This window comes from Lipophrys pholis, assembly GCF_963383615.2.
Source record: "Lipophrys pholis genome assembly, chromosome: 13".
Lineage (NCBI taxonomy): Eukaryota > Metazoa > Chordata > Actinopteri > Blenniiformes > Blenniidae > Lipophrys > Lipophrys pholis.
The window spans coordinates 23,905,744-23,932,632 of NC_137632.1; the positions used below are offsets into that span (position 1 = coordinate 23,905,744).

The following is a 26,889-nucleotide window of genomic DNA, read 5'->3' on the forward strand; positions in this document are numbered from 1 at the left end:
CTTTGATACGGTCATATCCTCCAGTACCAGAGGCAGCAAAGCAGCCCTGCGGCATTATGGTTCCTCCACCATGCTTATCTGTTCGTAGTCTTCTCTTCCCTCGGAAGAGAAGATCAAAGGAGATCAGCGTGTGTTGCCATGGAGACGCTCCCTGCTCAGTGTTTCACACAGTGATGTTGCTACCTGGCTTACCCAGTTAGCATTCTAGTGCTTATGTGTATTTGACAGCAATGGTTTCTATTTTGACCTTTGTCAAGTTCAGGGATGATAGTAACGGTGAGCAGGACAGTATACTTTAATCCCATATCAAATATTACAAATTCAAGGTAGAGCTGATTTATTTATGTGATAAAAATCTGTCCTGGCGTACGCCGTTAGCTGGGATTGACTGGAGTGCCCTTCAGTGCCGGAATAAAAGTATAGCAAACGTTGTGCTGTAAGATTGTGACAAAAACAATGTGGGTTTCTTTTCTATTTTTTTTCCCCCCTCCCTGTTCGGCATGGCGAGCGCTGCGCCGCGCCTCCGTCACCAAACCCCTGTAGTACTTTACAATGGGGCTGGGATACGGAGCATGTGTCACCCATCTGTCAGGCAATATGTCAACACAGCCATAACACCAGTGCTAAATGTGGCTGCGGTCCGTTAAGGCCCTCCGCGTCGGCGCTTCCTCACCTCATCCATCCACGCCGTGGTTGCTACACCCATTCCCCCATCAGGTTTAGTAGCTTTCACATTATTTGTTTCCTCTGGGCGGAACCAGAACAACACATCTCGAAAATAAACAGCCAAAAGACTCAAACCCAAACTGCACATTGCATCAGGGAAATGACACATTTCACGGGGAGACATTCAGTTGCCGCTCCAGCATGCACAAACAAACCTGAGCGCTACACAAACCGCCGCGCCTCTGCAGCCTCTATAAATGATTTAAAGCCAGGTGTGAGCTCCAGCGCTGCAACAGACCTGTAATGAACAGGCCGACACACACCGGTTGATGTCCACTGTCAGTGTGTGTGTGTGTGTGTGTGTACGTACACTGTTCCGCCGGCTGTACATTGGTATGTATGACTCACCGCGAGACGAACACAAATGAAGGACAGAATGAAAGAAAGCGTCCGTACACGTGTGTGTGGACAACGAGACGTCGGAATGAGTCAGGGATTACAAGTCGTTGGATTTAGCGTGTTCACGTGTAAATGATGCGTGCGTGGTCGTCAACGTCGGACGGGCACGCGAGAGGCAGGTGTGCACGTGGAGACGTCAACGTCTGTCAACACGAACACGTCGTCATCTGTTATTTCAGGTAATTACTGTCATTTTTCCTTGGCGATTGCCTGACATATAATACGAGCTATCTGTAAGAAAACAGCTGCACGGAAGAGGCAGAAATGTCCCGTTTCCATCACATCGTGTTCAGTGAGTCACTCATCACGCATCACAAGTCATTTAAAAAGCACGAGTGGAGAATTACAGAAAAAACACTTTTGGGATTATTGGGGATATTCAGCTGATTTGTTGAGCATCTCCTGGAGCAGAAAAGCCCAATTTTGAACCGTCTGCATGATCGTTTTTATCGTGATTTTCCAAACTGATGGTTCAGTCTGCAGGTAATTAATGTAAATCAATGGAATTGTCTCAGAAAGCATAAAGAAAAAAAATCAGTCATGTTCACACAGTTTGAAGTTGTTTTTATGTGTGTGTGGAGTATAATTTAAACTTATTTCTCGGGTGAGGGAAGGCTTTTTTTCCCCACATAATAAGTGGATGGTAAAACTATCAACTTCATCAAAAAACACATTTTTAGCATTGACTTTTTTTTTTTTAGTAAGCATAATGGACTAAATAAAACCTTGAAATTATGCTTCAAAATATGGCCGAGCAGTATATTGTAAAGGTTAAAACCAACCTGCACAATATACATATCGAGTTGCAATGAGTATGTGTCCATGACATGAGCATTCATGCAATGTCGCAGAATTTTAAATATGAAAGAAATGCGTGATTACTTATTGATTACAAATGACTAATAAAAATATAATTAATTGATTGCCATATTTATCTTATACGTGATGGTCAAAGTTCAGCAGTCAGAAGCACAAAAGCATAAAAACCCAAGGAAAAGTGACCAAGACCAACAAGCTGAAAGTCTTCCAAGGCCCCTTTACACGACAACGTTTCAGGTGAAAAACAATGCGTTTCCACGGAAACGGCAAAAAGCGCTGAATCCGATGGATGCAGTTCATTATTACATGTTTATATTACATGATGTCAAGCAGCACTACTTCAAATCCAGGGGTGCAAGAACATCTGCAGACTGTATATAAAGATATACAGATTTGGTTTTGGCATGCGGGTAAACTCCGGGACTGAGGCTCGGGACAGAAAAGTAGTAGCTACGTTTCAGTTTTGAGGAAATCAGGAACTAAATGTAAGTCTGAACGTAATGTCTCTATAAGGCATTTAAAGCCAAGACGTGTTTGTGTGTGTTCACGTCCAAAAAGCCCAGCGGCTGTTTAGCACTTCTCCCCTGTAATCAATATCAACCACCGTCGGCTGGAAGGAACATGATCGGGTCCATTATAGTGGGGTGGTTATAATGATCAGGCCCATTAGAATCACCCAGGGAACAACATGCGAAACACGAGACAATAATGACAAATTGAATGAAACAAACGAAACGCATCTATTCTCGTTTACACTGGAGGCCGCCATCAGAATCCATTAGACTCATCTGGATGCACACACAGACATGTGGAGATATTCTGCACATGCAACACGGCCTGTAGCTGTTTACGTGCCTGTGTGTGTGTGTGTGTGTGTGTGTGTGTGTGTGTGTGTGTGTGTGTGTGTGTGTGTGTGTGTGTGTGTGTGTGTGTGTGTGTATGTGTGCCTCAACACATTCTGAATCAGCTCCGGTGCAAACAAAACGAAGCGTTTATTTCAGGCAGATGTTGGAAAGACTAAACGAAGCGCCTCGGGGCGGCTCGGCGTGACGAGAGGCTGTCATACAGACGGAGACAAAAAAAATAATTAATATCGAGCATTAACATTTTATCTATAAGCTCTGGATCTCGCTCGAGATCCCTCCCCCCAGGAGGAGCGCAGCAAGGTGGTGGAGTGCTGCCCTCCAATTAACAAGCAATAAGTTTTAATGGACTGCCACCTTGTTAGGGCCTGCCAGCCTTTATGGGTTAGTAAATAACCGAGTGACGGAGTCGCAGCAGAATCTCAACGGCAACACCACTTTCTATGTGTGTTCAACAGTAAACATGCTGTAGAAATGTGATGTGTTATTTAACATTTATATGTGATTCGCATCACTAACAGGCGGGGAAACATGTTTAAATGATCTGTTTCAGATTATTTAAAATCTGTATTTCACCTGGAACTTTGGAATTGGAATCAACTGTCATCAACAACGTTCTTTATAAAGAAAATTATCGAAAGTGCTTTGACGGAGAAAGACTAGAACAGAACTGCAATAATAATGGGATTGTGAGGACGGCGGCTATAGAAGATGTCGTCAGTTCAAAGTGAGTTTTAGGAGGTTTTTGAAGGAAGGTTGAGATTTTTTCCGATTTATCTCGACGAGCACGTTGCTCCAAAGCTGTGGAGACTTTAGAACTACATTTAGCCCGAGGGTTATTTTGCTTTTTAGCTCAAGCTTCGTCCCAGTTTACACAACAGCGTTAAATTGTGAAAATGTTTTGTGTGTCAACAGCAAGTGTTCAGAGTCACTGAAATTGCTCCGACTCCATCTACATGGGAATTGGGAAAAAACACAGCTTTTCTAAAACGCTGCTCCTGGTCCAGTTCATCACACCCGTAGTAACTAGTTGTTCTGCACATGCTCAGTAGCTGGACAATCAGAACAAATCTGTGGTGTTATGACTCCCAGTCCATTTTCTCCTGGACTTGGTGGTTTTATTTTGACAGTCACCGTAATAACAATCCAACTTGGTCGTCTGTACAATCTAATGTCCGCGTTCTCTGAAGTACTTCCTCCTCTTCCCAAGATGGGCATGTGTGGGCGGAGCCAGTCCAGCTCACACAGACGCAGCAGATTCTGAATGTAGCTCATATGATCCAATATTTGAACGGATGAAAATCAAGGAAACGCGATAAACATTGAATAGTACGTTTCTGGACCAACAAGACCATGTGAAAAGCTGGATAATATGAGATATTTAATGAACCAATGAAGTAAAAAAAAAATTGAAGAGGGATGCATGCATTTTTCCATCCGATGAAGGAAAGTAGAAGAGTTTATTGCAGCCATGTTTCTCACATCAGGTTGGCCCACTGTCACCAGCAGCAGACCTGAAACCTGCATCAACACCAGCGGGGAAGATGAAGCCGGTGTGGTTTGTGCAGCTCTTTCCAGCTTCTCTGGTGTTTTTTAGTCTATTTCAAAATGAGCACATCCCTTCGCACTCACTGTGATTCATGACCACAAACTCCTAAAAGGGACTAAAACCTACATTTTTCTGTGTTAATTATAAAAGACCCAGAACGTGTTGCACCTAATGAGTAAAAGTTTCTCTCTCTTTATCCTCGGTCTTTAGAGTTGTTTGTGAATTATCGTGCTAATGAAGGACTCATTGATCCTGGTTGCAACTGCTGCTATAAATTAGCGCAGATAAAAGCCGCTAATGCCAAAAGGCTAAATGGCTTGTAAATAAGGGAATTTCACCGTGTGGAAGGATTGCATTGCTGGATCTCTGAGGGCTCAACACAGCTACTTGCTATGAGATGTGATGGACTGGAGACCCGTTCTGGGCGGATCCTGACCTGGCCCGTAAGCTGGGATTGGCTCCGGCACCCTGCAACCCTGCTGAGTCAGGTGACGCAAATAGGTTTGATCTGATTGGCCAAATATGTCGACATGCAGAGTACGGCTGCACATGGAAACATCATCTACCATGGTTCCTTCAGTCTGTTGAATTTGCGATACCTTGGGGTGGGTAGTATAAACGATAGGAGTTTGGCCCAAGGTAGAGATTTTCACCATTCGGGCCTACCGCGATGTCGCATGTTGATGATGTCATCAAGCTGGTTGGTTTGGGTTTAAGGAGTCAGATGTTGAGCATAAAAACATATTAGTGTTTCCTCTATATGTATTCAGGAGTGGCGGGCTGCCGCCATTCCTAAATCCTAGCCTCTGCTCCTTCAATTTTTTATAAAAATTTTTTAAATAACTATTGCACCTCCACCTTCACAGCAGAGTCCTCCACTGGGTTGGGTACTCACCAGTACTAAGCGAAACTACAGATAATTATCCCGAGCGGATACCCTGTACTAACGACTGCACGGACTGGTGTTAACAGTTTGCAAACCTTATTGAGCAGAACAACGGACACGTTTTTCCTGGCAAATTTCAAGCTGAGCGGACAATAAACGGGCCAAAATACTCTAATTTATTTATCATCATCAAATGGTGTATACATTTGTGTGTGTGTGTGGGGGGGGGGGGGGGGTTACCAAATGTAATGTTTGAAATGAATGAAAACAATTTTATTTTTTTTACACACACACACACACACACACACACACACACACACACACACACACACACACACACACACACACACACACACACACACACACACACACACACACACACACACACACACACACACACACACACACACACACACACACACACAGTGGTTCTTGTGATTCGGGGTAGAAAGGACTCAAAGCTAACCTTGTAATGAAGCCCTACAGAGTGTGATCTACCCCAGGTTCACACCCCGACCTGACAGTCGAGCGTAACTCATCGCTTAGTGTGAAGATATACTTCAAATGAACTACAGCTTGACCTGAATTAGACACCGGGTTGAAACCAGGACTTTTCACACACAATACACAAAAGCAATAAAACCCCTCGACATCTGCAAACCATCTTTAGCGCAGAAAAGGCTTGTAGCTCTTAACCTCCATTGTCCACAATCCGGTTCAGGCTGCTATTGAAAGCAGGCTGTCCGACTGCAGCACTTTTTAAAAAGCATCTGAAGTCACTGACGATTTGTGTCTAAAACAGCGTATTTTGGGGGTTTGGAGACAGGAAATGTCTTTTCCCCGTGCACTCCGTGGCGGGAGTTGTTTCCCACTGTAACCTGGGTGACAGTGTGTGCTTTGGCCCGCAGAACGGAAAGCGGCTCAGTCCGAAGAAAAAAAGAAGCAACCTCCAAATGAACGACGGCGAGGCAAAGAAAATAATCTGGAGGAAATAAACCGAAAATATCCTTGGCTGCATCAGCAACTCAAGCCACAGACCTAAACAACCCCAAAAACCAATGGGCGCGTTTTTAAAAAAAGACTCCAGGTTCAGGCTGCAGCAGGGCAGGCGATCGCAGCGAACCTACCATACGACACGCATTCCTCGCAATGTCGAGAAAAAGAGGAAATACTTCAGCAGAACATCCCAGTAACTTATTAACCAACGAAAACAGAACACCATCGACACATTGAGGTGCAAAATCTACCTTCTATTCATTGGCTCTTCTTTTATTTAGTCATTTAAAAATCCTGGGAACTTGTCACGTTGTGCTGAAAGTGGATCCACGCCGAGCCTCCGACCCGCTGCTGATACTAATCACGCTCACACGACATCTCTGCAGGAGAGCAGTCAGACACGCGGGTCAGCTGGAAGATTAATATCATTAATAATGCATCAACCGAGGTGCTGAGTCCTTGTTAGCTCACAGAAACCTGCTGGGACCTCAAACTGCCATCCGCAGAGGAACGTGCGCTCATAAATACTACGCCGGATCATTCTAGAGATACCGTTCTAGATCTATGGGCAGACGAGTTTCTAGATCCAGATCTTTGTATTAAACATAAATGTTCTGATTCCATGTGAACAGGGCATGAATGCAAAAGTATATTTTTTTTTATATCAATTTTGTTACATTCCAACCTACAGTTTAATTGATTTTTTGAAATCTGAACTTTATTTGATGGATCTGCACAAAATAGTCTAAAGGCTCAAATTGGTCGGGTGGCGTGAGGGCTAGGCTCACCGCAACAGTTTTTAGAAAACAGAACTAACATCTCTAGAATCTCTTCTCTAGGCCAAATCATTACACATTGCGACTTTAATTCTCACCTTTCCCTACAGATTGTCCAGGAAGCTCGGCCTGGCAAACATCCATGGTCCCCGCCGGCCACAGTTTGAGTTTTATTTAATCCCCCTCCTCCTCAGGTTGTGTTGTGTATGCACAGCAGCCATTCAGCGAGCTGCGTAAACACAGCCGCCATCCAGGGAGCTCTTCTTACTTTCATTTCCACTTCATGTTTGCACAGCGAGTGGAAAACACACAGCGGCTGACCTTTTCACTAACAGAGTCATCAGTCACGTCCTGCAGAAGACGGGGTGGCGAGGCCGACTGATGCGTTTTGGTTATCAGCGCTGTTGCTCAGACCCTCGAACCCTCGTCACATTCTACCAACGTTTCCTCGTCATCGGGGCTTTGAAAACTGTTTAAACTAGAACTACACTCGGTAGAGCGCAGACCTTCACAAACCGCCACATCTGTTTGCAGAACCCAGTTAGCATCGCTAGAATGATAGCCGTTAGCTCATGTTGATGCTAACCAGGTAGGTCAGGTAGCAACATCACTGTGTGAAACACTGAGCAGGGAGTGTCTCCATGGCAACAGGCGCTGATCTCCTTTGATCTCCTGTATGAGGTGCCACTCCCGTCCGCTTTGCATGGGCTTTGCATAGAAAACATCCCCTATGATGATTTCATAATAAATCACAACGTGTATATAAGTTATACATACAGAATGGCTATATTATTATAGAGGTGGATCATCTCAACCTGTTTTTTTAAATATTAGCTTGCATGGGCACGCCTAATTCATTAAGACTAACGATACTCATATTGCAGTGTAATTGTTCCAAAGTGACATGCATCACACTTCATATTATGGCCCGTTTGAGTGGATAAAACAATAACGTCACGTAATCAAGAACTAACAAAACCCTGAATTTAAGCCCAAACGGAGCAGGAAGGAGCACCTCCTCAGAGGAAATATCACATTTCAGCAAAGGAAACCTCAGCTGGAGAGCCAGACGCGTTAAAGTCAAACAAACTGCAAGGGTACTTGAGCAGGTAGCTGCCGCTCGACACAGAGTGGCAGCGACCAGACGCCAAATGTAGTGTTATTTACTTCTGGCTGCACAGAGAGAGCCGCTCAGATCCGCTCGGGGTGTTTTCTCTCCAGCTTGATGAGGATGGATAAATATTTTAGTGCTTCAGAGCAAGATCTCTCTGCTACATCATCTATGTGTAATTGTGCGTGCGGAAAGCAGCCGTTCAGCACATTTTCTTTCTCTCCGAGCGCCGACCGAGGGGCTAAGATCGTATATTATAAGCTGCTTGTGCAAACACACGCGCACGCACACACACACATAGAAAAAAAGCCTTGGAGACAACACCATGTATGTATTCTCATGAGGTTAGGGTCCCGATTCCGTCACAGCCATTAACACATTGTTGAGGCATGAAGGGGGAAAAAAAAAAAGTGCTTTTTTATTTTTTTAATTGGATGGTATTCACTAAGCACTGTAGTGTCCCAATTAAACCCAATTCATTATAACTGAATTAAACAGAAGCTAATCGGAGAAGAGAAACTCTGTGGATATCCACCCCCGTCAGTACAGAAAATACATCGACTCGGCGGACGTCTCTATTCAAACCAACTTGTACATCACAACACTTTCACGGGCGAGCCGGGGGAAACCCTCGACAGGCTCGTCGCTCTAGTCCGTCGCGCGGCTAACAAAGAAACACAGCCGCACGTGACACTCGGCGTACGTGTGTTTTGTTTGTGGAAGGAAGCGGGGGAACCTGGAGAAACTCCACGTATGCGGAGGGAGAACACGCAAACTCAATACAGGAAGCCAGAGTCCTGAAAGAAACCGGTGTCTTGACGTAAAAATACCATCAGAGCAGTGTTTCCTCCAGAGTGTCATGACTCCCGCTCAATATTCTCCTGGGACTTGGTAGTTTTATACTTGAAAAACTATGGTCACCCATTAACCAAACTTGCATGACCATGGAAGAGAAAAAAAAACATCACAGAGGAAGAACATAAAACCTCCCCGCAGAAAGGCCACAAACAAACAATAGAGATACCGTGCAAGAAAAAAAAAAAAAACCCTAGTGTTTGCTGTATTATCAAATATTTTCAGATAGCTCAAATACTACAGCTATCAACCAACCAAGGACGTCTTTACTCTGTGGGAAGAAGAAGTCCTCCACATGGAAACCTCCACCAAGGTTCGTCTCACTGTGAGGCTGTGAGCGCTTCCCACTGCGCCACCGTGCCGCTCTCAAACGTTTTCCCATTTCTAGGGTGAGAGAGTCTGCAGCGGCTCCAGCCGGCATGATGTTCACAGCCGGGCACGCTGCCATTTAAAACGCACTTATGTCTGACAATGTAAACAAAGCAGTGCTTAACCCAGTGACCCAGAGCCCGCGGGTGTGCCGGTGCCACGGCGCCGGGCGGCCGGGTCATTAGGAGGACGACTTCCGGCCGATTCATCACTCTGCCTCAGGCTGCCCACGAGTCACACTCGGCATCATCTTAGACACAAGCCGGCCACGACTAGTACCACGAACAGGAGAGCCCCCCCCACCCCCCCGACCGAGGCTCACTGTGTAGCGGAGCTGCTAATGTAGGTCAGTGTTTCACACATTCATTCCAGGGAGAAACGTGTGCAAAACTGCGTCGCGGCGCCGCTCGCACTGCAACGCTCAAATTCAAAAGAACAGGTCATCGTGGAGAAATCGGCTCACAAAGGAGCGGCAGAGCTCTCCACGCTCCCTTTGTGTTTCACCATTTCCAAGGATGCGTCTCCGCAGAGAATCCTTTCCGAGGACATCAGGTGGATCGTCAGCGGATTTCAGGGCAGCTCAGAGACGACAAACACAAAGTCTGAGATCTTTTAAATGCTGCAGTCTGACTCTGCAGATAAACACAAACGCTCACTCACAGCGCCATGCCTCCAGGAGATCACTTGATGTGGTGATTCCATGCATAAATCGATCCATCCTCTATATCGCGTTATCCAACAGAAAGTCACCCCCAGATATTTTCACTAACCTCTGCGGCATTGTGCAGCCCTGAAAGTGTTAACACTCTTTCCATTCTGACTTAAGGCTCCACAAATAGCACCATTTTCGGCCGTCGGAGCCGTCGAAGCCTTCACACTGACCACGACTGTACGAGACGTATTTAAATAATCGTTTTTGCATTCAGGAAAAATAAAAGGCGCTAAACATGGACAGAACTCTCACCCTGGTGGTGTTCTTATGGTTAGAGAAAAATCCCCAAAAAGGAAGAGGAGAACATGAACGCGTGGCTCCGAAGGGAGAGGTCAACTGGGGTTGCCAGTTCTGCAAAGAGAGCTTAAAGTAAGTACTTGTAAGCATGTACTGGCATTTTACGTTAGCATTTCCAACTCATGCGATTGAAGAAACACACACACACACACACACACACACACACACACACACACACACACACACACACACACACACACACACACACACACACACACACACACACACACACACACACACACACACACACACACACACACACACACACACACACACACACACACACACACACACACACACACACACACACACACACACACACACACACACACACACACACAAATCCACACGACCTTAAACGGAGTCTTAAGAATACATAATTACCTAAGCTGACGAGAAGCACCTTGGCTAAAGCAAACCTTCCACTGTACCTGAGGGTGGGAAAGGAAGGACGACGGCGGCTCACACACCTACACACACCTCCCTCGTTATAGTTCCACAATGTCTGCCGGGGAAAAGCAAAAAAAAGCAGCGGTGGAGCAGCGAAGTGGCCGGTGTTTCACTCCCCGCGGGTTACAGAGCGATATCACGACACTGAATGAGGAGACGGAGCTCAGACTGTCCTGTCCACCCTTCTGGAAAGAAGACGTACAGAAAACGCACGAAAGGCCACGACGTGTGCAAACGGATCAATGTGTTCACGTCTGAGGACCAACATCTGCGACTGGACCCACGGCGAGTCCAACGCACTGAGAGGACGGAGAGGCTGCCGATACGCTCAGAATATTAACTGCTCTTATTTGGCTTCTTCTACAAGCGACCGGCCCTGAACTCTGTCGCTGGTTCAAAGCATCAACTCAACAGCCGGCCACTGAATCGGGAGGTTTAACAATAGAATAGAAACTTTATTGTCTATGTCACCAGTACAACAAGGTCAGAAAGTGCCAACCCGTTTGTGCGTCATAAAAATCAATAAACGTACAAATAAAAACTGTTAAACTATAAAGAAATAGAGGGATTAAAACCAACAGATACTCATCCACACAAAGCTGCAGTGTTACAATCACAACCGCTCACATCACAGACACAATCGTAATACGACTACAGCAACCATAGCATGACATCTGTGATAACATGAAGTCATGATGATCACATGACGACTGCGATCACGTCGTCGCAGCTACGATCATAAAATTAGAGCCGTGTTCATAATATATAGTGACGTCATCAGTTTGCGGCGAGCGTCAGGAGGTTCAACAGAGACGCGGTGCAATGTTCCAACCATAACATCACAGTTACTTGAACGTGTTGCTTCTGCCTTGGAGCTTCCTGACAAATTGCAGCATTTCCAAACGCCGCCGGGACGCAGAAAATCGTAATGTTCTTCACAATACCTGTGGTTGGATCGTTACCGTTGCATCTCCAGCCGCATTGACATCAGAGCTTCGACCCCAAAGTGGGTCGGCTGAGCAGTTTTGATCTGATGCACTAAAAGAGTCTACAAGCTGGGAGCATTAGGGAAAAACAAAAGCCAACAACAGCCCCAGTCTTTATGCACAGTCCTGAGCGCCGTCTCCTACTGAGAGGAACACAGACACACAACTTTTCTTTTTTTTTTTGCCTTTTCCGAGGACGAACTAGAAAAGAGGACGGCCGCAGGGTACGGGATGTCTCTTAATGTGTGAGTCAAACTAATGGACTGCCTCCTTCCACCGTACCCCTGACCTCTCCTCCTCCTCGTCCCTCTCCTCCTCCTCATCCTCCATCCTGGATTCACGCTGCAAACATTTGTCTTCACTTTCTCCCTCCAATCGCCGCTTCCTCTCTGTTTGTGTGCCTCAGGACGAAGCAGCAGCAGCAGCAAAGTCCGATGGGATCAATCTGACAGATGTGCACAAGGCTCTCGCACGTGGGTGACAGACAGGCTTTTGTCCAAAAACACAATCGCTGGACAAAGTCGTCCTCACATGCAGTGAGAGAATTGGGTTTTCCATAATGGCCTGACGCCTACACAGAAAGAAGCGGCCACAACACGCAGCAAAACAGAAAATGACCTACATTTATTCCTGTAAAAACAACGACATCGATCTAAACCTGTGGAAAACACACAGACAACACCAACGCTAGTGTCTATTACAAAACACTACAGTGCCGTTTCACAAGACTCCCAATGTTGTCGCGTAAATAAGCCGCCAAAACGCGACGGAAGTTACTTATTTTCACGAGAAAGGCAACAAACATTTCCTATATTCACCAGGAACTACAAAAGTTTCCCATTTTCGCTGGAAACGCAAAGATTTCTTTTAGTATTCACTAGAAATGATAACAGAAGTTTCACATTTTCCCCAGAGAGGCGACAAAAGTGTCTGCTTTTCACTGGAAACGCAACAAATTACTTCTTTTCACGTGAAACGCAACAAAAGTTACACATTTTTACTGGAAAAACAATGAAAGTTTCCCATTTTTTCTTGAAACAAAGTGAAAATTTCAAATTTTTACTGGAAACACAATGAAAGTTTCTCAATTTCATCAGAAACGCAATGACAGTTTCTCATTTTCACCGGAAATGCAATGAAAATACCTTCCCGTGGGCTCTCCACCTGCAGGAAGGTTCTTAATCAGGTGCGATGTGATCTGGGTGACAGTGCTCAGACTGTCACCCCGGCGACCCGGAAACGGATAAGCGGGAGAAAATGGATGGATGGATGCAATGAAAATTTCCCATTCTTACGGGAAAAGCAACGGAAGTTTCCAGTTTCACTGGAAAACATTGTTTGAACAGGTCTTAAGAGGCTGAAGCCATTTTCACACGTTCACTCAGAAACACGTTGCACATCCAGAGAAACTTCCAGAGTCGGTATCCGGTCAGACTCCCTCATGAAATCCAAACATCAATTTAACGTGTGTAACTATTGTCGATACAACAGAGACGAGGAGCTTCTGCTGATCCGTGTGACGGAGACGGGTCGACATGTCGACGCTTTACAGCCTCCGAATGTTTAAACCGTCGACACTACGAGCGAGTCTCAGTGTGAAAACGACATTAGTCAGTCAATCACAGGGTTTCAGGTCAATTCCCATCTGACGCCGCAGTTTTGCGGCGTTTGCTTGAACGTGTGAGAAGATTCCCAGTCGTCCAGGTCGCGCTAAACAATTCAACTTCATTCCAGTGGCGACGAGATTAACTAGTAAAATTAACTTCGCTCAATCAATTAGTAGTGAAAGAGCCGGACACACTGGGTGAAGTACAGGAGCTGCGTTGGGAAAAGCAAAGCATGAGGCGGATTATGCAAAGGCAGCGCGTGCAGTTTGACTTCAGCGATGGAGATAATGAAACGGTGTTTACATTGAAGTCGCAGGCAGAGGAACGGCACACGAGGAGAAGTTTTCCCTCGACTGAGCGAGGCTGACGGGAATCGCTTGTGACCGTTGCAGGATAAAGAGGAGCGCGAGCTGTTCTCGGGCTTGCCTGAACATGCAGCGCGCCGTCGCAGGTCTCGTCACCCCGTCAGGCAGGCCAGTCATCGCCGTGACGCGGCAGAAGTCCCACAACCGGTCGGCCCGCTCCGACCGACCCATGTTTACACGACGTTTTCAAGTGAAAACAGAAATTTGGGTTTACGAGACGACGGTGCTCGCAGCCACTGAGGAGGCAAAGGATCCCAAAGTGGAACCCGATACCGTAATTTCCGGACAATGAGCCGCTACTTTTTCCCCACATTCTTTGAACCTTTGCGGCTTAAACGACGACTAATTTATGGATTTTGACGGGTTTAACGGGCTTCATGCCACCGATACATTCAGCCTCGTCACGCCAGACCAATGAAATTGCCGAACACGTCAGTGGATCAATGAAACTGGTTTCATTGATTTGGTTGAACTACTGGTAAATCAAACGCACTAAATTCTTCAGATCAGTCGTTCGCCGCTTTCTGTGTAAACATCCCGTGCACTGGGTGATGCGTTCAGGTGCATCACGTAACTCCAACCGTCTGCGCTCCGCGGCGGACCAGTCGTCCTCCTCAGGGGAAAATCTTCCACCTCAGAATCACAGTCAGCAAACAAACTATAAAATACTTCATCAGCAGAGATAAAACCCTCAGTGTTTGTGTGTTTTTTGCTGAAAAACGAAAGTTGGGCGAGAAGGTAATGTATTTGCGTGTATTCATTCATTGGTTTGTATGCATGTAGTTTATCGACTTTTCGCAAAACCTCCTCATCCGAATTGTGTGAAATTTTCAGGGATGATTTGTCATCATCTAAGGACCAATCGTTCCGATTTCGGGACGTTAACGGCAAACCGTTTTCGAATAAATCCCCCCCAAACCCGCGAAAAAAAAATTCCCATACAAAGCGGATGAGAGAGTCAAAGGAGATAAGCATCAGTCGCCATGGAGACGCTCCCTGCTCAGTGTTTCTCTGCTGCATGTGTGTGTGTGGTTTCGTTACAAACAACAGCACCCTCTAGTGGGCCAACATGGAAAAACGACATTGTCTTTAGCGTTTAGGTTTTCAAAATGTTGCCGTGTAAAAGTGAAACTTTTCTGAAACAAGAACGTAAAACCATTGTGTGAAAACACTGCGGGAAGCGAGCATCACGTTTCAGTGCTGGGAGGCGAGTTTGTCTTTATGACCACGTTGGATAAACAAAACTACTTCACTTGCACCCGGCGTGGAATTCAAATCACACTGTGAAAAAAACTGCAGAGTTCACAGAACTCAGTACAAAGTACACATTGTACTGCAGCTACGAGCTCTGGAACAATTCAATACGTACGTATTAATGAAATGTTCATATTCTGAAACAGTCACACTGGTTTATTTTAATGCAAACTTAAATATTACTATCGTTTATGAATACAAACATCTGTAATGTTTTTATGACTTGAGCTTCTCATGTTGTACTGTCTTCTAAATTCATTTTGTTTTTACAATTATTATTTAGACGTCTTTAATTTGTCTGACACCGCTCAGTTATTTCCGTTTCAGCACTGGAACGCGGGGAAAGATGAAGGGTGGATATGGGGTGAATGAGGAGCAGATGAGGGGCAGAAGTGGGGTATGTAAGGGGTAGATGAGGGGTGGATGATGGATGGATGAGGGGCAGATGTGGTGTGGATGTGGGGCAGATGTCTCAGCCCTCTTAACAGAGACCAGATGTGAACAAGTCCCTCCAGTGTCTTTCTGCCCTTTAATCTCTGCACCATGAAAACAACTGCCACCGGGTCAAAGCACCAAGTACTGCGAGTCTGGTGTCTACTGTAACACACACGCGCGCGCGCGCACGCACACACACACACGGAGGATGACAATAAACACACCATAAAACTTGAAATTTGCCCCACACGCCCGTAATAAACCGCCGAGCCTCTTTTTTCCCCCAACTACAACCTTTGGTATCAGGTGGAAACAGTCTGACCGAGGTCAGCTGTGACATCTGAGGACACGCACAGGTAGCTGCACGCTTTATTGTGCGCGCGTGTGCGTGTGAGTGCGCGCGCGCGTGCCGGGTTCATTACAATGAAGCGCAAATAAAAACGACAAACAGCAGTCGATGTGCAACACTTACTTGCCGATGACCTCGCAGAGCTCGTACACATCTTCAAACAGAATGTCGTCGTCCGCCATAGTCCGACCCCGGCTGGGGAGAAATTACCCCCCCTCTACCCTCCAAGTGAGAAAATTACGCGTCTCCCCAAAAAATGTAAAAAAATAAAAATAAAAAAAACTGAGGAAGAAGGTTCCACCTTGCAGCTGGCTGTGGGAGAGCAGATCCCCGAGAACAGCAGTCAGCACAAGAGTTTAAGGAAAGATTTTCCAGATCCGAGTAGGTGCCCCCAACCTCCCGGGACCCCCCCACCCCCAGAGAAGCTGCGCCGCGTCGCGGTGGCCGGAGCGCCTCAGTAATCCAGTTTGGGAGTCAGTCGGGTCGGTCCTTCCCGGTATCGTACTCCCGGTTGTCAAACACTCGCAGTGAACTCCTCCTCCTCCTCCTCCTCTTCTTCTTCTTGCTCCTCTTCCTCCTGCTGCGGCCGCTCCGCGCGCACACGGAGGATGAAATCACCGGGCCGCCTGGTTCGCACCGGGATCCGGTTACAGATCGGATCCAGGTGGGGCGGTGACTGTGTCCGAACCACCGGGGCTTCCAAGCGCTCCCTCCGGCTGCAGAGACGCGCAGAGCTCCGCTCGCGTAAAGACTGACGGTCCGGTGGAGGCGTCACCGCTCCCTCTCTCTCTATTTCTCTCTCTCTCGCTCCCTCTCTCTCTCGCTCCCTCTCTCTCTCGCTCCCTCTCGCTCCCTCTCTCTCGCTCTCTCTGTCTCTGTCTCTCTCTGTCTCTCTCACTTTTCAGCCGCTGACTTTCACCTTTTTCCTCTGCGTGTCGGCCGTTTGCCCGGAGGTTCAGCTCCTCGGAGCTTCCAGAAAGCTCCTCCTCCTCCTCCTCCTTCTTCTTCTTCTTCTTCCTCCTACTCCTCCTCCTCCTTCTGCCGCCGGAATGACGAAACTGCGCCGCCGCCGTCCATTTTGGCGCACGGCAGTCGCCCAGAGTGTCCCGTCCGCACGTGCAGGTTTTGAGCCAACATGGCGGACGTCGGGCTCGCTCCCGCAGCGCAGTTTCACTCCGGGACTTCTTCAATGAGTCGGGATGAAGAAGCCGAGTTCCCAGCTGAAAGCAGGAGGCGGACAATGAGTGAATGAATGAATGAATGAATGAATGAATGAATGAATGAATGAATGAATGGATGGATGGATGGATGGATGGATGGATGAATGAATGAATAAAATAAAATGAACTTTTTGAGTTGTAAAAAAGTTTTGTTTATCACTTACCAAAACAACAAAAAACAGTAAATCATATAAAACAGACTGAAATATCACAATTATATTAAAAGGTATCTTCCAATTATATAATTTTTATCTTATCAATTTGTATTTAATATTACTTATTTTCAATTAATGTCTTTCTTTATTGCTCAACTTTTGTATACTATGATAAAAGGAAGAAAAGGTAAGTATATGAGAATTTAGTTGTGTTTTGTTTTGTTTTGCTTTGTTTTACACAGAACGATAACCAGACAAGGAGCTATTCTGTAGAGGCACCATGAAGTTTTCACAAAATTCAACCTAAATAAATATTTTTTCGTATTTTATTTTTTATTTTACACACCAGAATGGTTTTCAAAAGGACTTTTAACTCTGGGCTAATAAGGGCTTTCGAAAATGACACGAGCAAAATTGGGAAAATTAGCTAAAACGTCAAGAAATGGAAAAAATAAATAGTAAAATAAAATGACCAGGATTTCTAAAAGAGAAAAAGCTTAAAATAGCTTTAAAAAAAAAAGAAAAAAAAATCTCATAAATGCAACGCGATATCTGAAATGATATATGAAACGTTATAATCTGTGTTCATCTCATTTTTAAGGTTAAAAGTGATTTGGTGTAAAGTCACAAAAACAGAATGTCTATGCAACTGTCCTTGTCTGAAATGGTAATGTCCTGTCGTAGACGTGCCATATTTTTCTAAGAAAATATTAATTTAAAACAATTTTTTTCTGTTTTTAATCTATTTGCTGTAAAAAATATTTGTTTTTTACAGCTTTAGATCATCAGACTGGCTTCTGCAGAAGTATATAGGCTTGTAAGTTTGTATTTTTAGCCTATTTCTTTTTGTTACATCAATTCAATAATGACAATTTTCCTCTCCAAACACAGTAATCCTTCCAGGTGCTAATATGTGCTGACACTTGCTAATATGTGAGACTTCACATTCACAGCTCATTACTTTGACATTCTCATGATTGATGAAACATTATTAATTTCACAGAGATGCTTTTGTTTATGCTCCAAATTTTTTCAGCTCTTTGGATAATTTATGAACAGAGAGTTTGTTACAGAAGTAGTTTACCCTTAAATCTACGTTCTGATCTTAAATCTTTAATGGGGTCATATTATGCAAAATTTACTTTCTAATGGCTTTCCCACAGTACTAATCGTCCCCATACCAAGAATGACGCTCCAGAAATAAAGTAAGTCTGTCCTCTCTCTCCTTGTCTTGTTTCAGTTTTTAAAAAGTGTGTTGCTCCAACCAGCCAATCAGAAATCAAACCCTATATAGTGTCATCGGGGGTTTAGCCAATCCCAGTCAAGGTAGGCCCTCCCTTTGCCTCCTCCCACAATTAGGCAGCTCTGCTCTGGCACATGGCACCCCGAGAGGAAGTACGTCCTCCTCTTCCCAAGATGGGCATGTGTGGGCGGAGCCAGTCCAGCTCACACAGACACAGCAGATTCGGAATGCAGCTCCTATGATCCAATATTCAAATGGAAGAAAATCAAAGGAAAAGCAATAAACTTTGAATAGAATGTTTTTTGACCAATGAGACCAATGAAAGTGTTGAAAAGCTGGATGATATGACCAATTTAAGATTTTTTTTATTTAGATTTAATGTCTCATTTTGCCCAAAATATGCCTCTGCTTCTCGAAGTCCCAACCTAAAACGCAGCTGGTTGAGACGTGTAATCACGACATACCGACACGTGCTGGATATCCATATTTTATGGGCTCTGGTGGGCTAAATACATTGCCAGCTGATTGCCTAATTAATGCCATGTGAATCATTAAGCAGAATTAGTAAACCCAAGATGATGAGCTTGTTATTTATTCATGACTTTTCAACAACAACAACAACAAAAAAGATTTGATGTGATTAAACGAGTCTGGTAACATGTACTGTAGGTAGTGCTCGTCTCCCTCAAAGCCTAAATGTCTACGTAGCATCAAAATCCGTTATTTGGGTCATTTGTGACGTCTGCAAAAAAAAAAAGGAAAAAGAGGGAAACGTGTGGCCTTGCTGATCCTGCGAAGGGGTGCGGACAGTGTGAGGTGATGAGCAGGAGGCAATTTGGCTTAGGAATAAGTGAAATCAGGACATCAGAGTAAATCTTATCTCTGGCCAACACAGCCTTCCAGACTCAGCCGGTGGGGCCGTCCTCTCTCTCTCTGTGTGTGTGTGTGTGTGTGTGTGTGTGTGTGTGTGTGTGTGTGTGTGTGTGTGTGTGTGTGTGTGTGTGTGTGTGTGTGTGTGTGTGTGTGTGTGTGTGTGTGTGTGTGTGTGTGTGTGTGTGTGTGTGTGTGTTGTGCTCACCTGCGGTTCTCAGCTCTCTTCTTTGCAGTCAGGAGCGAGGCCGGTGCAGCAAGCGGTCTGCAGGAGAGCAGCCGGAGGATGTTTTCCTGATGCACACACTCCCCCATACATCCACACCGGGGAGACGCCGTCGTGTGGAGAATCTGCCCGTCATGTGCAGCATTAAAACTCTTCTAGAAATTTAAATTGAAATAAAAAACTAGAAGGGGCACTCGGTAGAGCGCAGACCTTCGCCAACGCCACATTTGTTTTAATTAGTATCGCGAGCATGTTAGCCGTTAACTCATATCGATGCTAACCAGGTAGGTCAGGTAGCAACATCCCAGAGTAAAACACTGAGCAAGGGAGCGTCTCCATGGCAACAGACGCTGATCTCCTGTGATCTCCTCCATAGGTGTGCCGCTCTCATCCGCTTTGCATGGGACATTTTTTCTGGATTTATTTGGAACTGGTTAGCCGTTAACGTCCCGAGATGTAATCGATCGGTCCTTGGATGATGAGAAATCATTCCTGAAAATTTCATGCGATTGGGGTGAGAATTGTTTCTGAAACGTTGATACAATGCATGCATGCAAACAAACAATAAATAGAAGCAGACAAAAACATAACCTTCTCGCCAAACTCCGTTGGTTGAACAACTTTCGTTGGCGAAGGTCGCAACCAACAGCAGCCACTAGTGGCCCAGCATGCCAACTACGTCGTAACATTGCAGTGTGAACGTGAAACTTCTCTGAAAACGCAAAAACGCTGTGTTTTCATTCAGAACGTGACCATGTAAACGGGATGTTGACCGTCGCCACATTACTAACCCTCCTCATTGTGAAGGTCGCCTGACGATCGGGAGTTGTGGAGACCCTGATGATGACACGTTGATGAGAGTCGGTACTGGATGAAGAACCTCTCAGCTCCTCAGGACGACGACCGTTCATGCGGGACTTTTCTCCTGAAGCTTTGTGGTCCCCACCATCATTTATTCGCTCTTGAGATCTGTGCGCTTACATCTCCATAGGTAAACTAGTCCACACCAGAAACTGCTCTGAATGGCCCTGAAGCCTTTTATTCACCGCCTAGTGATCAGACAATGATTTTCTGCGACTTTGCAATCCTTTAATCGAGGTTTATTGTGGAGTGAAAGGCAGCCTGAGTCACTGGTGAGCAGCTCCACGGCTCCACTCCCACCACCGAACCTCTGTACCATGAAATTATGTTGATTTAAATACAGTTTTGCATGAATAAAACACAAACGTTGTTGTAATCCAATTTTAATTTTTTCCCCCCCCATCCAAATCAGAATGAATGGTGTTTATTTAGAGCTAAATGGTTCCGTCATCATTCTTATGCACTTCAGCATGTACACTAATAATTTCGCTGGTAAACTGGCTTTTACAAGCGCAGCTCTGAATGGCCCTGAAGCCTTTTATTCACCGCTTAGTGATCAGATAATGATTTTATGTGACTTTGCAGTGCTTTGATAGACCTATAATGGAGGCGCCCTGAGTCACAATTCCAGAGGTGTTTTATCTAAAGAGGAGAGCGGTCATATCCGTTATGTGCCCTACAAGACGTACAAACCCTCTTGCCACAGCGGTGGCGGAGTGTTTTGGTCCTTTTCCAGCAAAACAAAAAACCATGAAAACAATTAAAACTACGGCAGGTACATTTTCCATCTGTGGGACCAGATCGCTGAGAAGAAATCACACAGGAATATTGGTTCTACTTCAAATCCCCGTTTGCACAATGTTTCAAGTGAAAATGCATAATTTGTGGATTGCTGTTATATTGACTGTCAAAATAAAAGGACCAAGTCCCAGAAGAATATGGACTGGCCAGCTACTGAGCATGTGCACAACTACTGGTTGCACGCATGCCGGGTGTACATGTGCAGAAAAACTGCGTTTTCCGTGGTTTAAAGTTAGTCTACCAGAAAAAAATGTATAAAACATATTTCCCATAAAAGGTGTGACTTCTGCACAAAGAATAAAGCAACACACCAAAACAAGATCATCACCACTCATTTCCTTTCTAATATGATAATAGTCTGAAATGTTGTGAAACTGATTGTGGGTCGTTTTTTTCCAATGCCAATCAAGATCTCGTGAGATCCAGTGTACAAACGGGATCTTGCTTCGGGAATTTTGGGAAGTTTCCCTGACTGCAAGATGTCAACAAACCGGGGATGTTATGCAAAATTTAAATACTGGAAAATACGTGTTTGTGTGAGTGTAATGACGAATTTCCTTCAGAAAGGTTTTAACAACGTATTAGAGATCAACAACTAAGACTGGGTCCTTGATATTTTTATTGTTCCTGTGTGGATTCTGGTAGAGGAAGTTTAAGCAGAGACAGAGTCTGAGCATTTCCAAAAAGTTGCATTTTCCTGTTTCCAGGGTGACAGAGTTGCCAAAGTTCAACCTTGGGAGTCATTTTGAAAGAGTTGCATTTCCCCACCGTTTCCATGGAGATGGAGTTGGAAAAAGTTCCACCTTGGGGAACCATTTTCAAAAAGTGTCTCTGCCACTGTTGTCCTATAAACAGACATTCTGAACACAACAAAGTTGCGCCTGTGAAGAGTCACGTCAATCTGCATTGAACACGTACTGATGAAGATGCAGCCCAGCAAACTACTGAACAGAGTGGAGGCCGTCGCGCTCCGACGAAAACAAAGAAGCTGCAGAGTTTGCTGCAGGGAACCATTTCTTATTATGATGCACGTTCAAGGGAGGAAGACCTCCGAGGTCTCCAGTCCACACAGCTCTGCAGGAAACATCACCTCATGATACCACAACAGCAGGATTTTAGACGACTTATAAAATCGAAATCAATTTAAAGAAAAGGTTCCCGTGAAAACGACGGCTGATCGTCGCCATGACGGGAGAGTGAGCGACAGTGTGCCTGAAGAAGACAGTGTGTGCTCTTTGTTTGATTACGGGATCCGTTTGATGTCGGAGGAGGATGATCACAGGCTGTACTCCTCTTCAGTTCTTCCTCTCATCTCATGGAAGTCATCCGCCGCCCTGAAGCAACGGCCGGAAAGCAACGCCAGCTCAGTAAACTGCAAGTTCCACCTTCTACTGGCGAGTCGCTCCGCTGCAAACAGCACAATGTGTAACGCGACGTACGGCGTACATAGAAGCTGTTGAGCTTTGGCCAAGCCCCGCCCACAAATGAACCAATCATAGGCGAGCGTTTGAAGGAGATAATGACAGACAACTGTCAACAACTGACTCAATGAGCTGCCGATGGTTGTCAGCCAAACCTTCTTCTCTCTCCAGGGGCAAACAGAAGCTCACAGGCGACGGTTCTAACGCCGAGGCCTCTTGTTCCATCAACTCGTGTCTTTTCCAGTTTTATTAACGAAGCGGGAATCAATGCTGGTTAACATGAGCAGGATCAATGGAGTTCACAGTCAATAGGACGAGTGGATAAAGTCTCAGTGACAAAAAACAAAACAAAACATGCGAGATTCAGATTGTGAGCAGAGAAAATAGCAGTTTGATTAGATTTTAATGTAATTTTGGGAGAAATAATGAGAGTTAATACAATATTACTGAGGTTCATGAGCAAAGAGATTGAATCTATAGCCTTTCATTTAACACCGAAGACTACGAGTGAAATAACGTTGTTAATGTTACCAGTGTTGGTATTACGTTAGTTTGATTATAGAGCATCTTCCACTAACATTCTCTTGAAGGAACCAGGTTAAATCTGACTTCAGTATTTCTTCCTGATGAAAAAAGGTCATTAAAACAACCTTAGAAGGCAAAAATGAAAAGATAAAACCAAGACATTATTTTCCACTATTTGTTTCTTTTGTCTGTGCATGAAATTGTGTGAATGCTCGCACTAACTCAGCTGTGAATGCTCATGTTCCTCCTAAAATGTTATTAGGGAAATGAGAGATTCCTCTGCACTGGCGTTTATGTCGGTGTGCCGCGCAGCCGCCTCCGAATGAATATGCTGCCTTGAAAAATGGCTCTTTGGCTGTTTGCTCAATTTCGTCTGCCCCGCGGTACATTTCCCCCGACAGGTGAGCTGAAAGACACACTGAGGGAACGTAATGGACACATTCTAATGGCTTGTTGCTCCACGGCGGAGAGGAAGGAGGGGAAAACACAATCATTCACTCTGTCCGTTCCTGCAAGAAGCCGCACTACCTCCAAAATATATTCCCCCGATTCAAGCTCAGGTTACAAAAAATAGTGATAATTAAAAGTGGAGCCACATAATCTGCTGTGTTGAGTCCGAAAGAGAAACAAGAGAAGACGATCAATAGAAAATTCGAGATCATTATCCATGTTTGGATCTGGCACAGAGCAGAGGTCTGCAGCCTTTATGACCAAAACAGACGTTTCTGTGACTTCGCGTCAAACAAAAAAATAACTGTAAATTCTTTGGAAATGAAGAAAAATCCTCTTTAGAAGAAGTTCTATACAAAATTTCTATGTAAAGAAAAATTTAGGTTGCACTCATACAGTATCTTATGTATACTTTACATATATTTTACATTTTTAGACCATTCTTTTCCTCTTTGTTTTCATGGATTTTCCTGTTTTAGTTATTTGATGCATCTTGGCTATTTTAGCTGCTTTAACTATTTATAGCTGCTTTCCATTTTTCTTTTTTCCCTTTCCTTTCTTTATCTTTCCCCCTGACCTATTGTCATATTTTTTTTTTCCATGAAAAAACAGCCCAATTTAATCATTTTAGTTTCACCATTCTTCCTGTATTATGCATATACTTTATCCATTGTTTTGGCAGTTGCAGCGATTCTGGTAGTTTTAGCTGCTTTACTTCATTTAGTTATTTATAGCCTGAAGATTAGACCATTACTGTGCTGCAGGGAGCTGATGGGGGTCAAAGGTCAGCTGTGCCACTACTACCCCCAACCAATGGAGGCATGTGGTTTGCCGGTTGAGATAATCTTGTAAAAGTTATTTTCTTGTTCCTTCTCGGTAATACCGAGAATGTTGCACTTTGTACTTTGCGCTGAAAGGTTTCCTAATGCAGGCATTACAGTAGGACACGCAGAAGGTTTTATGGGATTAGAAAAAAAAACATTGTATTCCTTCCCAGTTTTTCTCACCATGTCTTGTGTTTTAGTAACAAGTTAATTGTTTCCCAGAATCCAACTGTGCATCGCTCCCTCGAAGAACCTGTTAATGCCTTCACCTTTGATATACGTTACATCTCTTTCACTAATGTTCACACGTTTCTGTAGGTTTGGTAATCTTTTCTCAGCTCTGCTGCTCGTCCCACAAATGCATGTTCGAGGCGAGAAACGTTTCAAAAACGAAAACACAAAACAAATTATGTGTTTTGACTTGAAACTGCATAAACGAGGCCCGAGACGACAAACATCTGGTACAACTATGCATTTTTAATCAATCAAACACAAATTTCCTCACACGTTCAGTTAGGCGTACGCATATCTTTGCTCGCACTCGTAATCTGAGTCGTATTTATTAACTGAAAGGTGACGTATCAATCGAAGGGTTGATGGATTTAAAAAATTTTTTTGCATTTACATGTGTTGATAACTAGAACTACACTCGGTAGAGCGCAGACCGTCGCCAACGCCACACTTCTTTGCGGAACTGAGTTAGCATCGCTAGCATGATAGCCGCCAGCTCATATTGATGATATCTGGCGTGTCAGGTCGCAGCGCCAGGAGCAACGTTTTTAGAAAAATTGCGTTTTACGCCGTTTCCACAAAAACAGAGTGAGAACATTTTCAAAAAATGTCTTGCAGACGGTTTCAATAGACACCCGAAACCAAACCAAAACTTTGACGGCCATTTGGCCTCCGGTCAGTTTGTGAAAATTCCAACAAGGTTTACATCATTTCAAGTCTTTCATGTGCAAATTCTTTTCTCTTTCCTGTTTACATATTGACAAAATGTCATCCGGATAATTCATATTCAAGCGAGATGTTTCATTTCCACCTTGATGCAACTTTACAAAACTGGCAAAGACCTTTAAAAGTGTGTAAAGATGCACCATCAAAGGTAAAAGATACTATTTCATGTTTCACCTTCACTCCCCTGCTTCAACTTTTCTTCTTTTTTTTTTTGTCTCCTGTACGTTTGAGGTGAAGTTGATTTTTCTGGATTGATTCTGGTCAATTTATGCCCGTTTAAGACACCGAACACGCTCCTTCAGCACCTTAATGTGGCTTTAAAACCAAGGAAAAACAAGCAGTCTGCTCCTCTCATACATCTCATTGGAGATTTCTGTGCCGCGAGATGGAAAGCTTCGCCCGCAGGCTGTTGTTTTCAAGACAATGCCAAAGGCAGAGTGAGGAAGCCAGCCGACATGTGACTGACTAATTGCTCATGCAGCGCAACAGTTTGAAGCTGAGAGGCCCCCTGCCGTCGCTGGAGTCGACCTTGAGGAGGCACGGAGCAGCGGCAGAGCTGCAAAGAGTCAATCACACCACTCATTTCATATCAGTCAGTGAAATGATGGTCTTGTTCATGTGTTTTCGCTTCGCTTTCGTCGCTGTAGCATGACGTTAATATACCGCACAGGAAGTAATGGTAAGCAGATTAGCACACACACACACATATAGACACATTACTTTTCTGGTACATGAAAACGGTTGCAGAGCTGCTGTCTCTCCAAACATCCAGATTATAGAGCATCTTCCTCCCACTAACATTCAGATTATAGAGCATCTTCCTCCCACTAATATCCAGATTATAGAGTATCTCCCCACTAATATTCTGATTATAGAGCATCTCCGCCATCTAACATTCAGATTATAGAGCATCTTTCTCCTCCAACATTCAGATTATAGAGCATCTCCCTCCTCTAACATTCAGATTATAGAGCATCTCCCCCACTAACATCCAGATTATAGAGCATCTTCCTCCACTGACATCCAGATTATAGAGCATCTTCCTCCCACTAACAGCCAGATCATAGAGCATCTTCCTCCTCTGACATCAGATTATAGAGCATCTCCTTCCTACTATCTGATGTAACTTTTTGTACATCTACTGAGCATGTGCAGGAGAAATATTGACCATGGCCGTGGTGCGCATGCGCAGTAGCAGCGTTGCAGAAGAGTTGCGCTTCCCCCCCGTTTCCATGGAGACAGAGTAAAAGCGTTTTCAAAACGTTGCGTTTTAAGTGGCTCAGAGTGCCGTCGTTTTGTAATCTGACCCCCAAAATCTAAAAAAAGATGACGAGACCCTCAGGATATCACGCAGCACCTTTAAACCAACGCAGACATACACACACGAGAACACCGGCTTGTAATTTGTACCACTCGTGATGTGTGGAGCGAAGGGAGCTCTTCAATAGCGCTCCAGTGCCGTTATTTCTCCACGTAGAGATGTGTAATAGTCCGTGCAGAGAGAAGTTAATGACAGCCTCACTTTAAAGAGA

The 26,889-nt window shown here is 44.7% G+C and overlaps 1 protein-coding gene across 13 annotated transcripts in view; it reads right to left on the reverse strand.

Annotated features, from left to right (window-relative positions):
* The window catches only part of caska (calcium/calmodulin-dependent serine protein kinase a), a 143,450-nt gene extending 126,634 nt beyond the window's left edge, over window positions 1-16,816 (reverse strand). For 7 of the 13 annotated variants that reach the window (XM_080478833.1, XM_080478830.1, XM_080478838.1 and 4 more), the window contains exon 1: window positions 15,928-16,816. In XM_080478833.1, the coding sequence (XP_080334959.1) occupies window positions 15,928-15,986 (59 nt within the window). In that variant the 5' untranslated portion in view covers window positions 15,987-16,816. The remainder of the gene's footprint in view (window positions 1-15,927) is intronic. The other 6 variants (XM_080478832.1, XM_080478841.1, XM_080478840.1 and 3 more) reach the window with 1 other exon arrangement.
* Between the last annotated feature and the right edge of the window lie 10,073 nt (window positions 16,817-26,889).